At 48.5% G+C, this 22028-nt stretch overlaps 1 protein-coding gene across 2 annotated transcripts in view; it reads right to left on the bottom strand.

Annotated features, from left to right (window-relative positions):
- Nucleotides 1–211: 211 nt before the first annotated feature.
- DOCK2 (dedicator of cytokinesis 2) overlaps nt 212–22028 on the bottom strand; it is a 422892-nt gene continuing 401075 nt past the window's right edge. The window contains exons 44-52 of one of the 2 annotated variants that reach the window (XM_047091278.1): nt 20820–20906; nt 14932–15108; nt 13413–13496; nt 7087–7224; nt 5412–5539; nt 4391–4562; nt 3283–3403; nt 1652–1794; nt 212–757 (exon numbers count right to left, since the gene is read on the bottom strand). In XM_047091278.1, the coding sequence (XP_046947234.1) occupies nt 695–757; nt 1652–1794; nt 3283–3403; nt 4391–4562; nt 5412–5539; nt 7087–7224; nt 13413–13496; nt 14932–15108; nt 20820–20906 (1113 nt within the window). In that variant the 3' untranslated portion in view covers nt 212–694. The other variant, XM_047091279.1, reaches the window with a different exon arrangement.

Below are 22028 nucleotides of genomic sequence, written 5' to 3' on the forward strand. Positions count from 1 at the left end.
AGGAAGATTGTGGCAGACTTTTCTGGCATCCCTACACCCCAGCATTCATGGAGAAGATTTCTCGGGGTGGCATGAATGAAGTGGGCAAATCTGGCACTAAGACAGTCTGGAGCCAGGCCCCTTAACGTCACCGCAGGCCCTGGGTGGCCTGCCATCCTCACCCTCTCCAGGCCTCAGAGATGCAGCTGACGAATTACGCAACAAGGCGAACTGGCGTCATGAAACCATTTTTATTGTCAGTGAGAAACAGCAACGCTTCAGAGATGATCAGCTAGGAAAAACACTGGTTGGTTGTATTAAAAAATGTAAAGTACAAAACTATCATCCAAAAATAAAATAAAAGAATATTTAAAAGGCTTTTCTGTTAAGTGCTAGGACTTTGAAAATGAAATAAAAACACAGCTCCTTATACCTAAGAAACTGGGTTATGAAAAGATGCGCCGAGGATATTGGGGAGAGCACAGTGGGAGAAAGTGTCCTTGCTCGCTCCTTGTGACCACAGCCCACAATCCAGGCCGCAGCATCCTCACCGACCGCCTGGGTCGCAGGGGGCCAGATCAGCCCTTGCTTCCTGAGTGAGGGCGACTGGTAGGAGGTCTCCCCGCTGTGTGAGGCATCAGCGTCCCACCGTGTCTCTCTTCCTCTGGAAACTTCTCTCCCTGGCTCCCCATGTGTGGCCCCGGTCAGCAGCATCTCACAGGTCAGAGGACAGGAAGTCAGGGATCTGTTTGCCTTCTTCAGGAGGTTTGCTGGCCAGCTTTGTGGGAGAAGAAAACAAACACCATCCCAGGATGGGATTCTCATGAGCACCAAAGTGGGGCTCACAAGGATCCCTGCCCAAAGCCCATGGAGTATGAGGGGCCGTGACCTTGAATGTGGCCAGACAGGCAGAACCCCACAGTGGTTAGAACACAGACTTGGCTGCTTCATGCACTTACTTGGGCCAGTCGCTCACCTAACTCTGTGAGCCATGTAAAATCCTCACAGGGATGGTGGAAGGTCAGATTGGACCATGTCTGCAAAGTGCTTAGCGTGGTACCTGACTCACTGCATGCTCACAGTAAACTCGGGATTATTATAGTAGCAGAGATCGGGTTTATATCATCTTGAGGATCAGAAGTGTCAACGGTACTTTTTTTATCTCGAGTGAAGACTGACAAGTAACAACAGGAGATGGGACTTGAAAAGTCAGGCCTTGGAAACTAACTTTTAATTAGTAGGAGTTTGTAATATAAGTTGAATAGGAAAGCTCTTCAAAGGAAAAAAAAATTAAAAAGCACTTTCAGGTTCCAAAGATAGCCAGCTGTTGTGGCTCTGACAGGCGTATTACCAGAGGGCGGTTTGGGGAAAGGAGGTCCCAGGGGCCCTGCTTATCCCCTTGGGACGTTCCTGCAGCCCAGCTGGGATCAGTCCTGCTCTGAGGCCAGGGCCCAAGAGAACTGCAGTGGGGGCATTTCTGGCAGAAATGCATTCTGGCATTTCTGTCCCAAGCCCTGTGGGCCCTGACCATGCCTCCCTGGGAGGGATCACACATGTGTGCACACATATACGTGCCTCCATTCCCACCCCCCATTTTCTCCTCTTTCTGTGTTGCTTTCTTCCTTTATCTCTCCCCATATACCCTTGTCTTTCCAGCCATCTGGGTCCTCACCATCGCCTTGAAGAACTGATTTACTTTCTTCCGTTTGAGCGTCTTCTTGTCACCCTCTGAGAGAGGGAAGAAGGTCTGGCTGAGGCGGGGGGACGCGTTGGCATCATCCATCCCAGGTATGCCCGCCACAGAGAGCGTGAGGGCTGGAAGGAGAGTGGAGAGTGGGGGTGAGTGGGTGGGTGGAGGAGAGGCGGTGCCCAAGAGGGTGATGTTGGCAAGGCGGAGAGGACACAGGCTGTGGGACAGAGTCCTGGGAGGACACATCACGGTGCCAGGCAGGAGGCGGGAGGCCTGCTTGCTGCCCTGAGGGGGCCTGTTGAAGCTGTCCTCTTGGCGAGGCTTGCCAACCCCACAGACAGGGGCCTGCCACCTGGCCTGATCCTTGCCAGGGCTTCTGTGCTGGAAACACAGTGCAGGGAGGTGAAGGCCCCTTGGCCACTGGGGTCCTGATTTCCTCAGGGGACGTGGCCTTTGGCCCCAAGGTGGGGAGACAATATGAGCTTTTTTCCTTTTTCTCCAAGGCAGGGGCTGGTAGACAGAACTGGTGGTTCCAGCTCCCAGCTTGGAGATGCACAGACCTGACAAATCAGCTACCTCTTGCCCCTTGGTTTTGATGTCAGCAAAATGGGGACAAGGGCACCAGCCTCCAGGGTATTGAGGTGCTGTGAGAAGGTGATGGTGGAATGGCTCTGTGTCCGGCCAAATAGAGTTAGGGGGCCGTCCTGCCTTGTGTGGCTGGGCGGGGGTTAAGGGCATGGTTCCAGGGACAGAGGGCCTGGTCTACACTCAGCCTCCGCCACTTCCTAGCTGCTGACATTCTCCGTGCCTCAGTTTCCTCATCCACACAATGGGGCTGATGACATTATCTCCATCATAGGTATGTGTTGAGGCATAAATAAAAGATGAAGAATTTAGCACAGGGAGGGCCTAGTGCTGGGCAGCACTCGAGAACTAGCAGGCATCTTTGCTGAGATCTGCCTGCTGAGTTCCACAGGGCAGTGCTTGTGTCTTGCTCCTCTCTGCCCTGGCCCTTGGCACAGGGAGCCTGGCCCAGAGTGGCTGACCCTTGAGACAGCTGCATGTCAGGATGCAGCGACCCCAGGTGTGCCCACCCCGTCATGGCTGTGGCTTCGCCTTCTGCCAACTAGGAACGGTCATCCGTGTGCTGCTAACCTCCTCCCTGGACGACGAGTGCATGCTGGGGGATGTAGGTGGCAATTATGCATTAGACACTCGACCTCTTTAAGATGTGCTAGAAGTTTCTGCAAGTTCCTGAAATAGGGCCCCAGGTCAAAAAAGGAAACACGGGGCTTCTGGCCTGTGGGGAGGCCTAGCTAACTGAGAGTACAGGGCCACCCAGGGTGAGAATGGAGTCCCGGTGAGTCCCAAGGACCGGAGTGGCAACAGGCTTCCACCCCAGCCCCAGGTGCAGCTTGCGGGGCCGCTTCCCCTACAGAGCGGGTGGGTGTGGTGCGAGCTCAGAGGACAGGGGGCCTCTGAGCAGAGCCTCTTGCCCCCAGGATGCCTGGCCCCTTTGCCGTGTAGATCCAGTCTCCGCCCATCCTCCACCCCCAGGCTGGTGGCCCCACCATCTCTGTACCTTCTGGTGCTGGTGGTGGCAGGGTGCATACCTGGGATGGTGGGCATGGACTGACTGGCGAAACTCATTTGAGAGAGGATGGATGACCTGGGGGGAATGGCTGCATGCTCCGAGAGGTTGGTGTCACTCATGAACTCGTGCTTCCTGGAAAGCTGAATAAGTACACACACACACACACACACACACACACACACACACACCACAGAGGGTTAGCATTAGGCAGCTCTGTGCCTTGAAAAGTCAGTAACAAAGGCTTGGCAAGGCTTCTGTGGACCCAGCTGTAAGTTGATTTATTCTGTTATCTATCACTCCATGCCAGCCTGCCAAGTATGGTTGCACAGGTTGCACACTATACAACTCCAGGGGTTAGGGAGGCATTGAGGCATTCATTTAGACTATCATGTGAATGATACCCTCTAGAATTGTAAAACACAGAATACTTATTTCTAGTCTTCTCCTCTGGCAAGAGTAGCCTCTGGGGTCTACTGGGAAGTTTGCGGAGGGTCTTCTCTTTCCTGGGAGGCATCTCAGTCGGCCTTTTGCCCTTTCAGCTGCCACCCCTCCCTTGCCAGTACAGTTAACCCCTCTCCCTTTCCTAGGATCCAACAATGCCTTCAACAAACCTCTCTTTTAGGGGGCGAAACTAAGATTTGGACCCAATGACACCAAGTTTCATTATCAAATCGTTATAAGACAAAAACTCAGAGTCAGGGCAGTGAGTCCCTCTCTGTGTCCCCAGCTGGGCTTCTGGCTCACTGGAGGAGCCTAGGAGGGTCTGAAACCTCAGTGGTTGGAATGGCCCTGGGGTTGGCGACAGGGGGTGGACATGAAGAAACCCCTTGCCCAGCACTGGGAGGACAGCTTCTGTCCTGTCTCACAAAGCCCTGCACAGTGGTGGGAAAGACATGCACGGGCTGGAGTCTACTGGCCTGGGTTCAAATCCCGGCTCTGTCACGTCAGGCTGTGTGGGTACCCACAGGACTTGACCTCCCTGCTCCTCAGATACGGCCTCTGCATCACCCACCTCACTGCAGACGTGAGGCCTGAATGGGACCTCATCTGGGGCCCCCAGAGAGTACGGCTGCTGTGCAGCAGAGATGGGCTAACGGGGCTAGAGGCAACCTGCCGGTGCCGCTCACCCGCTTCAGGTCCGACTCGGCTGCTGCCTTCTCATCCGCAAACACCACGCTGCTCCTTTTGGCCCTCTTCTTGGACCTCCGCAGCTTGACTTCCGGCAGAGTGCTCCCCACAGAGATCGGCTCCGCCGGCTCTGCTCTTGGAGTCTTCGGAGGTGCCACATCCAGGTCAAAGCTGGAGAACGGGAGGGACAGCGGTAGAAATTGCAGTGAGAGCGAGGTTCAGCGGAACTGCCTTGCAGGGACCCAGGCTGGCTGGGTTGTCACTGCGGGAGCAAGGAGTAGCTCAGCTAACCCGACAGAGTTCGGGGAGCTGCTTGCTTAATTTGCAAACACTCAGAATGCAGAGTAAAACGAAACTGAAGGAGGTGAGCCGCAAGCCAGGGAGACTGGTGGTGAGGAGAGACACCCAGTTAAGGTGTGGGTCTGGATTCAAATCCAGCACTGCCACCCTTTACTGAATGCCTTTGGGCAAATCACTCAGCCTCCCTGAGCCCTTATTGCATGCGGAGTACTCGGCTCACGTTCTCATGTCCTTAGAGTAGTGGAGTTTGGGCTGGGTGGGGATGAGGCTCTAGGACGGCGGAAGGGGAGAGGCTTTTCTTGGGGTGAGGGAGCACCTCCCCCCGGCTGCAGAGGGATGGATGGGTGCAGGGAGATCAGCTCCGCGGTAGGGACTTGCAGGGACACAGCCCTGGCAGAGGTGAGGAGATGCCCGACTGAAGCAGGACCTGTGAGGGGCTCTGGCGGCACAGATTGCTGAGCTGGGAGAACACCAGCCGCAGGTGAATCCTGCTCTGGACCCAGGAAGAGCGGTCTTGCCTCTCAGGCCTTGAATGACCCCCTGTCAACGGCACCAACGACAGCAGCTGCACAGGGTGGTTGTGAGGGTTTTAGTGACTTCTTTAAAAAGAAGGGTTGGGAGGAGATAGAAAGGTGGCCTCTGGGACAGAGGGAGAAGTAGCAGGTGTTGTTGGGGGCTGAGGGGGCAGGAGTGCAGGGGGCTCCTGGGGCAGAGACTGACCTCTCAGAGGCGGTCTTGCTGGGGGTGCTGCAGTCAGAGTTCATGGACGCCATGGAGATGATGGACATCTGCCTGTAGGAGCGCAGCATGGACCGTGGGCGGCCCACTCGCCTGTCCTCAAAGTCGGGCTGCGGGTGGGGAGAACGGGGTGGTCAGCAGTCAGGCCCTCGGGCTGGATGGGCCAGGTAATGTGGCTTCCGCCTTCCCGCTGCTTCCTGCACCTGAGCAGGGCAGGGCTGCAAGGCAGAGCAGGGCATCAGGACAAAACTCCTGGCTGGCTGAAGCTAGGTGGCGGTTGTTTTGGAAAAGAATTTGGCTGGCCTTCATTCCCGGTTCCTGGGAGGTGACCTCTTAACCCTTGCAATTTGTCCCAGTGACAGGAGTGTCATCGTTCCTTGTGGTGGCCCCTTGATGAGCAGACTCAGGCTGAAGGCCAGGCCAGAGAGACCAACCATGTGGTTATAGGGTGGGGTGGTGGGGGGCAGCTTTGAACCAGGTGATGGAAGTTCAACCCTAGGGAGGGGAAGGGGCTAGAGACTGATTTCCGTCATGTGGCCAATGAGTCACCCCATCATGACTACGTAATAATAAAAGCTTTCAACGTTTAGGCTAAGGTGAGTTTCCTGGTAGGTAATCACACATCCGTGTGCTGGGAGGGTAGGAAGGGTGATGCATCCTGAGGGCATGCAAGCTGTGTGTTTGGGACCCTCCCAGACCTCACCCCGCGTATCTCTTCATTTAGTTGGTCCTAATTTGTATTCTTTATAGTAAAACTGTAATCATAAGCATAGTGCTTTCTTGAATTCTATGAAATTCTGCACACCTGAAAAGATAGAGGGAGCCCCCAAATTGGTAGCCAGTCGGTCAGAAGTGCAGGTGGCCTGGGAACCCTGGTGTCAGAAGTAAGGGGCTTTTGTGGAGGAAGTTGTCCTTAACCTGTGAGGTGTGACCTGACTCTGAGTAGGTGACATCAGATTGCACTGCACTGTCCTGTCATTGTTGAAGGACACAACCTGTTTCCTGAGAAGCTCCTGGGCCAACAGATAAGAGACCCAGACTTACCTCTATGCTCTTTGAGCAGCTCACTTCCCCCTCCGGGCCTCAGTTTTCTCATCTATAAAATCCGAGGGTTGACCCCATGGCCTCTAAGGGACCCCACAGCCTTGATGTTCTAGGACTCTACTTTCTGGGGGAGGAGGATCGAGATGTCCCTATGAGCACCAGGCCATTGGCAGCTTTATGTCACAGAGCTTATTAGTGGCCCAAAGCACTGGCTTTGGAGGCCAACAGAGCCTGGTGAAAATTCTCACCTGCTAGGTAGCCTTTGGCGAGTTACTCAACACTTCTGAACCTCCAAGAGAGATGCAAGGAGTTGAGAATCATTCCTACTTCCCAGGCGCATTGTGGGGATTAAACGAGTAGTGTCATGTGCTGACATCAAACTGGGCACACCCTAGGTGCCTCCGCAGGCTGTGTGACTTCTATTCTTAGCATAGCCCCTCAGTGCTAAGGGCTCACTTTGAACCTGAAGTTTACCTGGGGGTGACTGTGAGGGACCAAGGTTACAGGAAGGCTCCCCTGGATCAGGTTCCTTGCTGGGTCCCTGCCAGCCACAATCCCCATGGCTCCCCACATCCCTCTCCTCACCCCTCCCAGCCACAGGGACCACCCGTACCATTTCTCGGACACCATACTCCTTCTCCACCTTCAATTTCAGGTTCTTGAAGCATTCTTCCATCCGGTCATGGAAAGGCCGCAGATTCTCTGACACTCTTTTCTCATGGATTTTGATCCCAGCTCCCAGGAAAGGGATCTAGAGGGAAAGGCGGTACATGGTGAGCCACAGGCTGGTCCCTGGCTGCAGCCTGGGACCTGGACCATATGAAGGTGGCTGAAGCCAAATCGGCCTGCTCAGAATTCGTGGAGGGCACTAGAGTCTCTGAGACCTTCACACAGGGTCACCAGCCCTGGGACGTAGGGTATCTGGGGTTACGCTGGGGTTGCTCTGGGAGGGAAGAAAGACCTCAACCTGCCCTTGCCCCTAAGAAGGTCGGAACCCCATTAGAGGCTGTATGTTTAGGCATGTCTCCCCCTTATGAATCTACTAAGGGGCAGAGTGTGGGGCCAGCAGGGAGGAAGCTCTGAGGCTCTGATGTAAAACCTTGCCCAGGAAGCTCTGGGCAATGGAAAAGGGAAATATGAGCGTCAGAAGCTGGAAGATAGAAGAAAAGAAGAGCTGAAAGGAACAGGAGGAGTGACACAGCCTCATCTTAGAACACGGAGGTCCCATTATAGCTACGTGGCTGCTGAAGAAAGATACGGAAGTGCTGATGTCCTAAGGTACCAGCCAATAGGGAATTTTTAAAAAGTGATGCAAAATCCTTGGGAAGATGGGGGAGGACGAGGTGGCAGATGTGAGGGAGTTAAACTCATTCATCAACAAGAGAGGTCAATGGGATGCTGTCTAAATGGCAGTTAGAAGGAGGAGTAGCTGAGCCATGGTGGCCACTACTAGAAGAAACAGCTGGGAAAGTTAGCAGTGTGGTCCTGGGAGACATAACTAAGGCTGCAAAGACGTGGAATATAGCTTATTTTGAAGAAAAGCAATTAACATTTCCATGATGCAAGGAGTTGAAAATCATTCCTACTTCCCAGGCGCGTTGTGGGGATTAAACAACGAGTAGGTGTCCATGATGGCGACATAAAGACATTCTGCCTCCTTTTCTGGGAGGCACCCTTGAAAGGACAAGATGAAGGAGTTACTAGAATCTGATCTGACCTACAACAGGGCCAGTGGGTGGAGGATGGCAGCTCGCCTTCCAGAGCAGTGGAGGGAGAGTGACAACAAGAGGCCAACCTGCCTCTAGAAACCCAGGAGAAGCTTAGGCATCGGAGGCACCAGGTACCCCGGAAAAGTTAGGGTGACTCGAGGAGCCGAACACAGAGGGATAGATTGAGATTCTGTGACAGCAGCAGTCGGGTCTCCAGGTCCTCACCACTTCACCCTGTAGCCAAGTGCCGTTTTCTCATTTCCCCAAGAAGAAGGGGCTTTTCCTTCAGAACGATTAGGACAAGGAGTAGTGGGCTCAAGGGTACCAGGCACAACAGAAGTCAGGGATGACGAGCCAGACTGAAAGCAGGGGGTGGAAGGGAAGTCGGCACGCTGGTAGTCAGACCTTTACTCCAACTCACAAACTCCAGCAGCACAGTCTCCAGGATGATCTCTCCTATGTTTGAGAGAGTTCTCCCTGGAGAAAGTGAATGGCCCGTTATACAGACATTTGTGGACTGCTCCGTTACTATAGACTGATGCCATCCAGTTGACAAAGGCATCATCCATGTACCCAAGGCTTCACTTAGCTCTTTAGTGCTGCAGTCCCAACTATGAAGATCACCAGACATTGAAGGAAACTCTCTAATATGAAAGACCGAGATCCGAACCAACAGACAGGAAAGAAAACAAAAAGGAAGGAATGAAAAAAAGGAGGGGAGGAAGGGAGGAAGAAATGAACGAACTTGAAGAAAACAGGGAGGGTGAAGAGGGCCTAAGAAACATTATTTTACAAAGTTTACTAAGTATGTAGAAACAGAAGAGATCCTCCATCCATGAAATAAGAAATATTTTATTAAAAAAAGAATGATAATAGAAATACCACATATAAAAGCTAATAATATATAAAGAATGAAGGTAAATTTTTAGCTTTAGTTTTACCTATTAAAAAGGACAAAAAAATCAATGATCTAGGCATCCATCCCAAAATATTAGTAAAAGAACAGCAAATTAAACCCAACAAGAGTAGAAGGAAAGACATTAATAAAAGTGAGAGTAGGCCTGAATGACAAAGGAAACAAACTTACAGCAGAGAGGACTGACAAAGCCAAAGCTGGTTCTTCGGAAAACTGTTTCTTGGTAACCAGGAAGGTGAAAGATGCCTGACCTGGAAATTCTAGTACCAGATATATGCTGAGGGAAGTGAGTACTTATGTTCACCAAAAGACACGAACTAGAATGTTCTTTGCAACTTTATTCATACTACACAAAACTGGAAAGCAACCCAAATGTCCACCAACAAGAGAATGGATAAATAAATTGGCATATTATTCAGTATGTTGTATATTCATTCAGTGGATGAGGGAAACAAAAACCACAAACTTCTGATATTTGTAACAACCTGGATGAATGTCAAAGGCGCTGTGTTGAGCAAAAGAAGCCAGACTCGCAGTAGTACATACTGTGTAATACCATTTATATAAAGTTCGAGAACAGGCAAAACCAACCTATGCTGATAGAAGCTTGGCTGCATTTGCCAGAGCTACATGTTCTCATATACTATAAGCGACTCAATGCCTAGGCACACACCCAACAGAATTTATGCATATGTGTGCCCAAAAGACACATATAAAGATGCTCATTCCTTGTAATAGCCCCAAATTACCATCAACCTAAATCTCCATCAGTTGAAAAATAAATACATTTTGATATAGTTACATCATCCAGCTGTACAGACTATTACACATCAGTGAAAATGAGGGGTGTCTGGGTGGCTCAGTCAGTTGAGTGTCCGACTCTTGATTTCAGTTCAGGTCGTGATTCCAGGGTCATGGGATTGGCCCCATGTCGGGCTCCATGCTGAGCACGGAGCCTGCTTGGGATTCTCTCTCTCTCCCTCTGCCCCTCTCCCCTGCTTGCACTCTCTATCTCTAAAATAAATAAATAAATAAATAAATAAATAAATAAATAAATAAATAAGGGGTCCCTGAGTGGCTCAGTCAGTTAAGCGTCCGACTTTGGCTCAGGTCATGATCCCACGGTTTGTGGGTTCGAGCCCCCCGTCGGGCTCTGTGCTGACAGCTCAGAGCCTGGAGCCTGATTTGGATTCTGTGTCTCCCCCTCTCTCTGCCCCTCTCCTGCTTAGGCTCTGTCTCTCTCTGTCTCTCAAAAATAAATATAAAATTTTTTAAATAAATAAACAAATAAATAAATAAATGAAAATGAATGAATCATAGCTATATACAAGATGAATGAATTTTTCAAGCATAACATTTAGCAAATAAGTTAGACCCAAAAGAATGCATACTGTGTGATTCCATTTATATTATAGGCCAAAAATCGGCAAAAGTAAACTCTAGTGTTTAGGAATGAGTGCTTGAGTGATGAAAACTATTTTTTATTTTATTATTATTTAATAATAATAATAATGTCTTATTTATTTATTTATGTAATGTTTTATTTATTTTTGAGAGAGCGAGCAAGTGGGAGCGGGGAAGGGGCAGAGAGAGAAGGTGACAGAGGATTTGAAGAGGGCTCTGTGCCAACAGCAGGAAGCCCGATGCCTGGCTTGAACTCACAAACCATGAGATCATGACCTAAGGTGAAATCGGATGCTCAGCCAACTGAGCCAGCCAGGCTCCCCAAAAACTATTTTTTAAAAAGCAAGGAAATGATTACTTCAAAAGCTGGGTAGTGGTCAGCCTTGGGGAAGATTAGCAATGACTACAGTCTGGGCTTATAGACACAAGCTGGCTTCTGGGTGCTGGCAGAATTTTATTTCTTCACCTGGATGGTGGTCAAATGGATATACATTTTGTGATAAATCACTGTGCTGTATATTTTTGCTATGCATATTTTTTATGTGTAATATTTCACAAAACATTTAAAGGACAAATGTACTGTAGACATCTTTCCATGCCAGTAAATATAGAGAAAAGCTTTACAAAGAAGAAAAAATTAAGCAATCAGTCTAGAGACCTGTGAAATCATGAACACAAAAAAAGTACTTGGAAAGCTCTGGCTTTTGTTGTGTTGCTAGACTAGGTACAAGGACATTCCCTTTTGAAATCTACAGTTCTCTGACTTTGAGGAAAATCCAAAGTGTATCTGGCTTTGTGAAACCAAGATCCAATTTAGAATTAAGCTCCAAGAGGGCAAGGAGCAGGCCTAGATCTGTCCAGCACTATTTCTATGGCTGGGCACACAGTAGGATCTCAATAAATATAAGGTACAAGAATGAACAGAACACACAAGGAAGAGCTAATTCGCTGTAGGTAGTATTGTTAGCAAGGCTGCTTTCACCCTGGCAGGGCAACATCTTTGAGTGTAAAGTGCCCAAAGTTAGGGTACCTGGACTCTGGGAGGGAGGGACGTGGCGCCTTGGCAGTACTGAATGGGGAGGGGCCTCTGTAACATGGTGGTTCACTGGGGGCGGGGGTCTGTGCTTTGGAGGAAGTGGCCACTAGGGGGTGTTGTCTGAAGAGCCCAAGCTAATGCTTTCGAAGTCTTCTGTCTTGGTAGTGTCTGCCCATTAGCTCCAAGACTTTGGTAGAATTGTTTTTAGAAGGCACAGCCTGGAACTAGCTGTGCTGTGAGGCTGAGGTTCATGCTTTGGGTGTGGTGGGCACAACATGGAGGATCCATTACCAGGTGATAAGACCTGCCCAGGGAGAGGCCCAGGGCAGCGTTACGGATTGAGAGTGACACCCAACACCCAACAAATTTGTGTGACATGCTGGCCCTCCCTAGGGCATCCCAGAAATACCTGAGAAAGGGGACTAATCAAAGCCAGGCCTTCCTGATTCCCGGGTTGGCGGTGTGAGTGGGAGCTACCATTATTTGGGTATTAAAGACCATGATGACCTCAGAAGCTGGGGATCTTGGGTATGTCTGGGTTTCACAGGTGGCACAAGGTAAGAAGGGAGAGAAAATTCCAGACACACAAAATGCATTCAGGAAACTGTGTCTGTGCAGCACTTGCTGTTTCATTTTTAAAGCCTCTCTTTGCATAAATTGGCAGAGGCAGAGAAGGACCTGAATTAGGAATCCTTATTTTAAGAAAAGAGGCTGCACCCAATGCTTCTCATTCCCTGATTTCCCTAGAGTAACAAAAACTCCCTACCACAATAGCTTGCTTTTCTTTGCAGGGTGACTGGCAAGAAGGGAGGGAGGGAGGACAGGCAGCTGCAGACAGCTGCCCCCTGCTCCCTGTGCCTCCCTCCAGCTCCTGCCCTCTGGAGCCCACCTGGTGTTCTGGGTGCTGAGTGCTCCCTGCAGAGCAGGCTGAAGTGCAAAGAGGGAGAGGCGTGTCCTTTGAAGGCCTCTGGGGGGGGGGTGGTCTGGTGGACTGTTTCTTCTCTAGGGAGTGAGAGCGAGGGGGAGAGAGAAACAAAGGGAGAGAGGGAGGGAGAGAGAAGGAGGGAGGGAAAACACAGGAGAGGGAGCTGGAGAAAAGCAGGGAGAAGGAGGAAGGGAAGCAGGGAGAGAAGAGGAAGGGAAGGAGAGAGAGGAGTAAGATGTGAGGGGCAGAGGGAGGCAAAAGACAGAGAGAGGAGGGATAGAAGCCGAAACATCTATGAGAAAAAGGGACAGATGTGCAGGAAGAAAGAGATAGAAAGAAGGAGATCATGGAGGGAGGGGGCAGGGTGCCAGGAGAGAAGGGATGGAGGGGAGACAGAGACAAGTGGGCAGAAGGAAGGACAGGGCCATCCAAGTTTTCTGGCTTGGCTCTGGAGGTGCAGAATGCAGGCTCTTTGACCCAAACCCCACCAGACAGAGGCCTCAATTATTTTCCAAACCTGGTAATCCATCTGAGCATTATCTGCCACAAACTGGGTCAGCTTTAGCAGGAGGAGAAGTACGTGTGGGGGGCCCAAATCTTCTACTATCTGATTGGCGTGTGCCAGGTGGGGGGGTCCTGGCTTTCATTTCAGTCCCACTGGGATAAGCCACCTCCTCTGAATTCAACATCCATTCGATAGAGCAGTGTTAGCATCATGCAGCACAGCATCGCTGCCCAGCACCCCAAGGGTGCAGTGCCCCAAATCCCCGTTCCAGGATAAGCCTGCTTGTGTGAGATGTAGATTCAGAAGAAGGGCTGAAAGTCAAGGGACAGGAGAAGAGGTTAACCTAGGCCACGCCAGCCAGAAGCTAGCAAGCAGAGGGCAAGGGAGTCGGAACAGGACAGAAAGCAGGCAGGGCGACCCCGCCCCAGTCCAGCTACACTTTACCTGCCATGCAATCAGGTCCTTGAGGCGGCTCAGTTTTTCCTGGTCCTCAGGGTGATCCCTCGTGTACTCCTCTGTGAAAAAGGCCTGGGGAGGACAGGCAGGAAGTTTGGATTTCCTGTTCATTTGGTGTGGACCCCAAAACCAATGTCTCTGTTACTGTGAGAGGACTCCATGTGAGGGGGGCAGGCATGAGGTTACACGTATTTGGATGGGACAGGGACCTGTAGGGACTGACACTGTTTCCTCTTCTTAGAGGCTCAGATCAGAACCCATTGGGCAAGGGCCACAAACCCCAGGGAAGGAGTTCTCCAAGTCTCCCTGAAGCGGAAGCATCAGCCTCAGTTGGGAATATGTCAGATGTACAAATTCTTGGGTCTCACCCAGACCTACTGAATCAGAACCTCTAGGTGGGGTGGGTGGGAATGTGGAGGAAGAAGCCCCGTAGGAGATTCAGATGCTGCTTCAAGTTTGAGAGCATTGCCTCAGGGAAGAGAACTCAAAGAGTTATTTCACCCGTGGTGTTCCAGGTGGCCTTACCACCTCCCTTACTGTGTGTGCCCTTGCCCGCACCCCCACCCCCCAGCTCTTTCTGAGACTTATGTCCTTTGTGTGTGTGCACACACACAGACATATATTATCACCTCTCAAGGCTAAACAAAGGGTTACTGATGATGACTGATGGGGTATCCCAGGGTGGCTAGTAGGACTGCTTGTGTGACTGGAATTACTGTCCCTGAATTAGACTACTGCATAGTTTTCTTAGTTTTATATCAGTGGAGGACACAGAAAAGATTAATAGGGAATTCATTATGAGATATATTGGAATGAGGCATTCATTTTCCCATCTGTGCTATTAATGTCTGTACTAGGTAAAAGCACAATAAGGACTTTTTATTCTACTTTAGTGCTGGGAAAAGCTCTGTCCCTCTCCTGAGAAACTGGTATTTTCCCCAGTGGAAAATGTGACTCATAGAATTATTGGCATTTCCCTTTTTGCCATGGATACCAGGAGGCTCAAAAATAAAATCGGTGGCTAAAATGTGTAGGTATCTCTGGAGGGACCTTATGATCTGGATACCTAGATTATAACTCCCATTTTGGAGTTGATCTCCCCTCTTTTCTCTATTTTCACAGATCCTGGGTTTCATTTACTTCCATTTGTTGAGGTCATTTTAATCATCTGTGGGAAAGATAGATTCACACAAAGTGGCATGCACTTTGATTTGTGGCTCCTGTACTTTTGCAATCTGGCTCAGATCCAGAGCCTTTCACCGATGGAGGTGCCTGGATGTGCCCAGAGGCACAGGGGATCCGTGTGATCCCTACTCCTTCCTGCCACAGCAGAGTGTAGCATTGAGGCTGGAAAGGAGATGAGGGAGGGGCTGTAGAAACTCTGGAAGACGTATGAGGTCTGCCAAGCTGACAGCTACAGTAAGATAGTGACAGGCAGTTACATCTTCCCCCGGGGGCCCTCCTGCCACTGCTCTGTCGCCACTGGGGCCTGAACAGCAGCCCTCACCTTCTCGTACTTGGCGAAACCTCCCATGACAGCAGGGTCCACGATCCCATTCAGGAGCATGGACAGTGGGTTAATGGGGAGGCTTTCGTCACTCTGGTACTGGTTGATCATCATTAAGATCTTCTCATTGGCTGTGGACATGGTTTCGATGGCATTCTCCAGAGGACTAATTGTGGTCTGTTGAAAACGAGATCACCAAGAAGAAAGAGCCTTAGCAGGTCGCTTTAAAAACAGATAGAATTATTGGTATTGATTTCAACCGGGGTTGGAATTCAAATGAAGCAATGCTCCCTGAGGGACTGTAACAGGCTCTTGTTATAATTAGTGAGCTCTAGGGGCTGTGTTCTGTCTGGGGAGAGACTGGCTAACTTTCTGCTTAGTGAGAAAGGCATTTCCCCGGGGAGGTAGAGGCAGGAAGTCTCAAGCTCTGGCTGGGGTTTCAGAAGCTGGGTGTGCTCTGGGGAGAGTTTTCTCTTCTTATTACCTGGGCGAAACACGCTCCAATTCAACCCATCCGGTATTGGTTGTCCGCCTACTATGTGTGAGCTATTAGCTGTGTGAGCACCTGGTGATGTGATCACCCAGCCTGGCCCATAGTAGGTCCTAAGATTGTTGTATAAAGGGTCACTGCTCCAAGGCAGGTTCAGTTTAGATGAGAAGATAAAACTAACCCCCTTTTCAACACCTCTTAGAAAGCATATAAACAGAGTGCCATCAAATGGGAACTGGCAAAACAGTGCGGTTTTCAAAAGATGGGATCTGGAATACAAAACTAAGCACAGGGGTCTGTACACTTTTTCTGTGAAAGGGTCAGGCAGTGGATATTTTAGGCTCTGCTGCAAGGATACAACCCTTCTCTTGCAGGGAGAAAGCAGCTTCAGGCAATATGTAAATGAATGAACCTGGCTGTTTCAATAAAACAGGTGCAGGTGGGATCCTGCCCACAGGCCATAGTTTGTGGACCCTTGAACTAAACAAAGCAAAGCTGAGTATAAATCTCAGCTCTGCCATTTTTTTTCCAGCTGTGTTACCTTGGGCCAGTTTCTAACCTTTCTGAGCCTTGGTTGACTCCTTGGTAAAATGAGGATAAGAAAACCCGCTTCAGAGAGTAGCTGGTAGCCGTTGTTATTAAGTCTTGTCGGTGTTAGGACAGAGACCGGCAGTCATCCTCAGAAGGGAAGACTTGTCAGCAGGGCAGGGTAGAGGCTGGACAAAAGGGCCAAGGAATTGGAGAAGACTTCTTGGAAGAAGGGACCCTACATTTTTTCATCTGTGAGATGATGGTGATATAGTCGCTGCCTCACTGGGAAGTAGCAAAGATTGTTTTAGATAATACAACACTTGACTCATAGCAGAGTTCTTTAAAAATGGGCACCTGGGGGCGCCTGGGTGGCGCAGTCGGTTAAGCGTCCGACTTCAGCCAGGTCACGATCTCACGGTCCGTGAGTTCGAGCCCCGCGTGGGGCTCTGGGCTGATGGCTCAGAGCCTGGAGCCTGTTTCCGATTCTGTGTCTCCCTCTCTCTCTGCCCCTCCCCTGTTCATGCTCTGTCTCTCTCTGTCCCCAAAATAAATAAACGTTGAAAAAAAAATCACTATATTGTACACCTGAAACTAATATTACACTGTATGTTAACTGGAATTTAAAAAAAAAAATGGGCACCTGCTAGTTATAACTACTGTGTATATGAGAAGGGCAGAACCAGCCTCTACAGCCATGTTCTTGGTCATCCTCTTAAACCATTTCCTTGGATCTGTGAGATCCGAGCCTCTTACCCCGTGTTTCTGAACCTCTGTGAGGATGACTGCTCTCTGCAGCAAAAAAGGGTAGATGCCTCTGTTTCTTTCTGCCCCCTGCCACATCACATTGGCACAGTCAACATTCAGACACACACACACACACACACACACACACGCTCGTGCGCACACACAAACACACATACGAGGGAAATGAACTTGAGGTGAAGGCTGCTCGTGTTGGTGGGGGCTGCAGTCCATATGCCACAAGCTGCACCCCTGGGTCTCATTTTGGTGCAGCACACAGACCAGCCCCGCAAGCGTTTTACAAAGCTGAGGTCTAGACCGAGTTCTAAGGAAAATCTGTCAGGACCACTTGGATTCAGCCCAGCACCACACCTGGATTTCAACAATAGCCTGGCATGTCTGAAACACGCAGGCTTTAAGGTGAGTTATTAAAAATGGAAAGTCCTATTGATTGGCTTTTCCCCTCATTTCTGAAGCTATTTTTGAATCCCTAAGTCTTTAGCCTCATTATAACCATCAGGAACAGAGAATGAGAATGAACATTCTTTGGGTTTCTCACCTACGACTGAATATACAGCTCTCAGCAGAGTTATGGGGTTATGTATTTGGTGGGAGGCCTGGATGTCAGGGGCTGGTAACAGGAATAAAAGCATTGATCATGATAATGGAGCCGGCTCCATTTACTGATTGCCTCCTATGTGTTAGCCCAGGCTGGGCTTATAACACTCTCACACTTTCCTTTTGTTCCCCCCACAGCAGGTCAGCAGGTCAGGTCACTTGCCCCAGGGCAGATGACTGCAGAGCTGGGAGGAAACAGGGACAGGGGTGTTCCTGATTCCAAAGGTGAGCTTCTCCCACCACAGACAGCTCACACTCTGCTACCAAACTTGCCTTAAATTCTCTGTTAGGATTCAGTCAGCCTCTTGGATCACTGGACACTTTTCTAAGCTAAGCCTTGGTTTCCTTTTCTGCAGTGTAGTGCAGTATAGTTGTGTAACACTTGCCCAAATTGCTGTGAGGGGCAAATAAATTATCAGGGAGAAAATACTTTGGAAACAGTTTTAAGGGGGAGAAACATCAGCCAAAAGATGAAGTGATGGTAATCCCTTGCAATCAAGTGGCTGAATTCCATATTCTTCAAAGGCGTTTCTCTCATCTCACCCTCCTAAATCCTCTTAGGAATCCCACGAGCTGCATGAGACAGGCATCATTTACTCCTACCACTGATTACTTTGACACTTCAAGTCCCACTCTGGACTTCAGTGTTTTTATAAGCAAATAAAGGGACTGGACAAAAACCAGGAATGGCTTTGCACACTGGAGACTGATAGGCCAATCTGGGCCCGGAGAAGTCTATCATTTAGCCAGTATGTGAGTTCTCATTTTTAAAAAAATTAATTCACCTGGAGGGAGCTTGCCACAGCTTCTGCCACTCCCTGTTGTCTTGATGTCACTATTTTACATACTTACATTATCTTCCTGGGTTCTGAAGGCTTTTGATTTTGCAGCTCTTGGACTAAATGACCTCTAAAGTACCTTTCAGTTCTGCAATTCCACGGTTTTTTAGTCTCTATTTTGCAGGTGATGAAAACTAAAGCCCAGAAATACAGTGTTTGTCCAATATCATAGAGCTCGTTAATGCCTGAGTTGAATATGGGTCTCTGATCCCCAGATTGGGGTGACTTGTAAAGACTGCATGTTTTCAGGGCCAAGAACAAGTAAAGAACCCTTAATATGCAGAACTGACACTTGAATCCCATCAGAAAACACGGCTGTATACAAACAGTCCCATAGTGTTGACAATTCATGGAAGAAACAGCAGAGATACAAATTCATACAAGACAAAACCAAATTTTTTGAAAATGAGCTCACTTGGCAGGCATGAAACCTTTATGTCTGAGACATCCTGAAGTTCTTGGTAACCCAACTGAGGGGAGGCTATTAGAGAAAAGTTGATTGCAATAAACTTTTTGGAGGTCTTCCCACCCTTATATCAGAAGGTACCAGTATAAACAAAGCAAAACAAAAATGCTGGCTCTTTCCTAAATTCACAACCCTGAGTTCATAAAAAAAATAACCAGCTCAGATACTATGGGGTTCTGCATATTAATTGAGTGACTATTGATGGATTTACTGAACAAATTGTCTTGAGCACCAATTATGTGCCTGAAACTAATTTTTGCACTCAGAGATGTGGTAGGGAATAAAATAGACAAAAACCTCTCTTCCTGGAGCTTATATTCTAGTAGAGATGATATTCTAATATGTTATTATATTTAAAATTCTAGATATTAAAAATAAACCTATGGGAAAATTATGTAGTCTCTTAGGGGGTGATGGGTGCTTTGAGGAGAAACACCATAATGGGGGTGGAGGGTGGGTGGGAGGGCAGAGAGCGCAGCAGGACCTCCTACGGTTTGCCCATGGCCTAGCAGGTACAGGGAAAAGAGTACCCCCAAAGGATAGGTCACAGCCAGGGCCAATGGGTAGAGGCTACATATTAGCAGAAAGTTTCTGATTCCTTACCTCAAAAATGGGATTAGTAATAGTATCTATGTCACAGGGTTTTGTGAGGATTAAATGGGATAATGCTTTAAAGCCCTTGATACAGTGCCTGGGACACCTGTCAAACCTTATCATGTACCAATGTGTCCCGTGAGTAAAGGACATGAATAGTTTCTTCCTTTCCATGGTGCTGCTTATCATTGGGATGGGCTAGGGATATGCTCAGGAAGAAAGACAGAGGGAATCCAGTTGAGATATCTGATATAGGAGGTGAAAGTCAAATCTCACTTCTTTCACTAACCTTAAATAACCTGTACATCAGTCCCCTCATCTATCAAATGGCAGAATAATAATGTCTACCTTGCGGCATTGTTGAGGGGTTTAAATGAGGTCATGCATGTGAACAGTTTAGCATATGCTTGATAAACGTTTGCTAATGTCATAATCATTATTACACTTCTCCTAAGGTCTAGGCCAAGCCTGTGCACAGGAGATTGGAGGGCCATCAAGCTGCTGGGGGACATTAAAGGCTGGAGTGGAATGGCTTCAAGCTGATGATACAGTAGCTTGAACACGTCAGTCAGACCACGTCCCTCCTCTGTTCGTGGCTCTAAGGCATTCGGTAGAAAAGCTAAAGTCCTATGCTGGCCTACAGGGTCCTACAGGACTTGGTATCGGGCTCCTCCTACTCATCCTCACTTGCCCTGAATCAGACACAATCATGTTCTGTCCATAGGGCCTGTGTACTTGCTAGAATGCTAGAATGTCCTTCTCTGTAATATTTGTGTGGTCCACTCCCTCATTTCCTGCAGGCCTTTGCTCAAAAGCCATTTTGGCAGGGAGGCTTTCGCTGGCCACCCTGTTTGAAATAACATCTCTCCTCCACCACCTTTCTTTTATTTTTCTCCAAACTGGTTATCACCATGACATTATTATATTTACTTTGACTTTTCAGTATGTCGTTCCTACTAGAATGTAAGCTTCATTGAAAAATCTTCAAGTGCTTGACATGTGTTAGGTACTTATTAAATATTTGTTAAATGAATAAAATGAATAAGACACCCTGAATATGTCCCCACTTTTTAAATTTCCTCACAACCACCCTGGCCTTTCCTTGGCATCCTGGGAGCTGCAAGATCCTTAGCTGTTTGAGGACATGGAGACCCTGAAGTTTATTGAGACACAAAAGACATATTCAAACAATTGCAGTCTAGCCGGTGTTTTGCCTCTGTGTGATTGCCTCTCCCTGAGCCTCAGTTTATCCAACTATAAAATGGGTTCATAGTGGGATTCTTCAGAGGTGCCCTAAGTTGCTGCTGAGATAGAAAGATATGAGGACATGATTAAGTGGATGGTGTTCTAGGCTCTCTGCCTCCTCGCTGCACCCAACCACAGAAGCTCCCATTCATCAGCTTTATTACAGGACTCTATGTAGGTTTCATTTCAGTTTACCTGATGCTTAAGAAAAAAATCTGAAAGCAGGTAATCCAGATGGTACCTCAGGTCCCTTCCTGCATTGGAATTCTAGCATTTCCCCAGTGGCCTTGAACAAAAGCTTGTCCCCTTCTTACAGTTAAAGGGCTCCTGAGATGTACTATTCCCTGAGGGCCTGTAGACTCACCTGGGACATTTGAACCACTTCAAACCAGCGCAGGATCCCTGGAAGCTTGTATGCAGTTATGAAAGAGGTTCTCTCGATCCACATCGACTGTCCCATAAGCAGGGGGTGGCAAGGGTAGAAAAGAAACACACTTAGGAAACCTGGCTATTAGAGAAGTTTGGCAAGAACCCAGCCAGGCCCCCAAACCTCTCATCAACCCAGAGCCTGAATAAATGTTGCAAGACCCAGAAACATACTCCCGCTTTACCCTTAAGAATTCTTTCCTGATGTGAAGTTTAAGTTTTCCCTGGATTTAGGCCTGGAAAGTTTTAACCTGGGGTCTCTGAATAGTCAGAATTTTTAAGCAATAATGAATGCATCTATCTGCATTTTCTGGGGTGGAGGGGTGGTCACAGTGTTCACTGCATTCTTTTTTTTAAAATATGAAATTTATTGACAAATGGGTTTCCATACAACACCCAGTGCTCATCTCAAAAGGTGCCCTCCTCAATACCCATCACCCACCCTCCCCTCCCTCCCACCCCCCCTCAACCCTCAGTTTGTTCTCAGTTTTTAAGAGTCTCTTATGTTTTGGCTCCCTCCTTCTCTAACCTTTTTTTCCCCTTCCCCTCCCCCATGGTCTTCTGTTCAGTTTCTCAGGATCCACATAAGAGTGAAAACACATGGTATCTGTCTTTCTCTGTATGACTTATTTCACTTAGCATCACACTCTCCAGTTCCATCCATGTTGCTACAAAAGGCCATATTTCATTCTTTCTCATTGCCAAGTAGTATTCCATTGTGTATATAAACCACAATTTCTTTATCCATTCATCAGTTGATGGACATTTAGGCTCTTTCCATAGTTTGGCTATTGTTGAAAGTGCTGCCATAAACACTGGGGTACAAGTGCCCCTATGCATCAGCACTCCTGTCTTCTGAACAACATATCATAGTGAAACTGGCAAAATACAAGGATAAAGAGAAAATTCTGAAAGCAGCTAGGGATAAACACGCTCTAACATATAAAGGGAGACCAATAAGACTAGTGGCAGACCTATCTACTGAAACTTGGCAGGCCAGAAAGGAATGGCAGGAAATCTTCAATGTGATGAACAGAAAAAATATGCAGCTGAGAATCCTTTATCCAGCAAGTCTGTTCACTACATTCTGAAAGGGCAAGTGGCTCCCAAATTTGAAGAATCAGTCTAAGGCAAAGAGCTGGGAGAG

The sequence above is a fragment of the Lynx rufus genome, unplaced genomic scaffold (genome assembly GCF_022079265.1).
Source record: "Lynx rufus isolate CCGP_SWC_20201006 ecotype Redwood Valley unplaced genomic scaffold, mLynRuf1.p SCAF_1, whole genome shotgun sequence".
In the NCBI taxonomy this organism is placed as follows: Eukaryota; Metazoa; Chordata; class Mammalia; order Carnivora; family Felidae; genus Lynx; species Lynx rufus.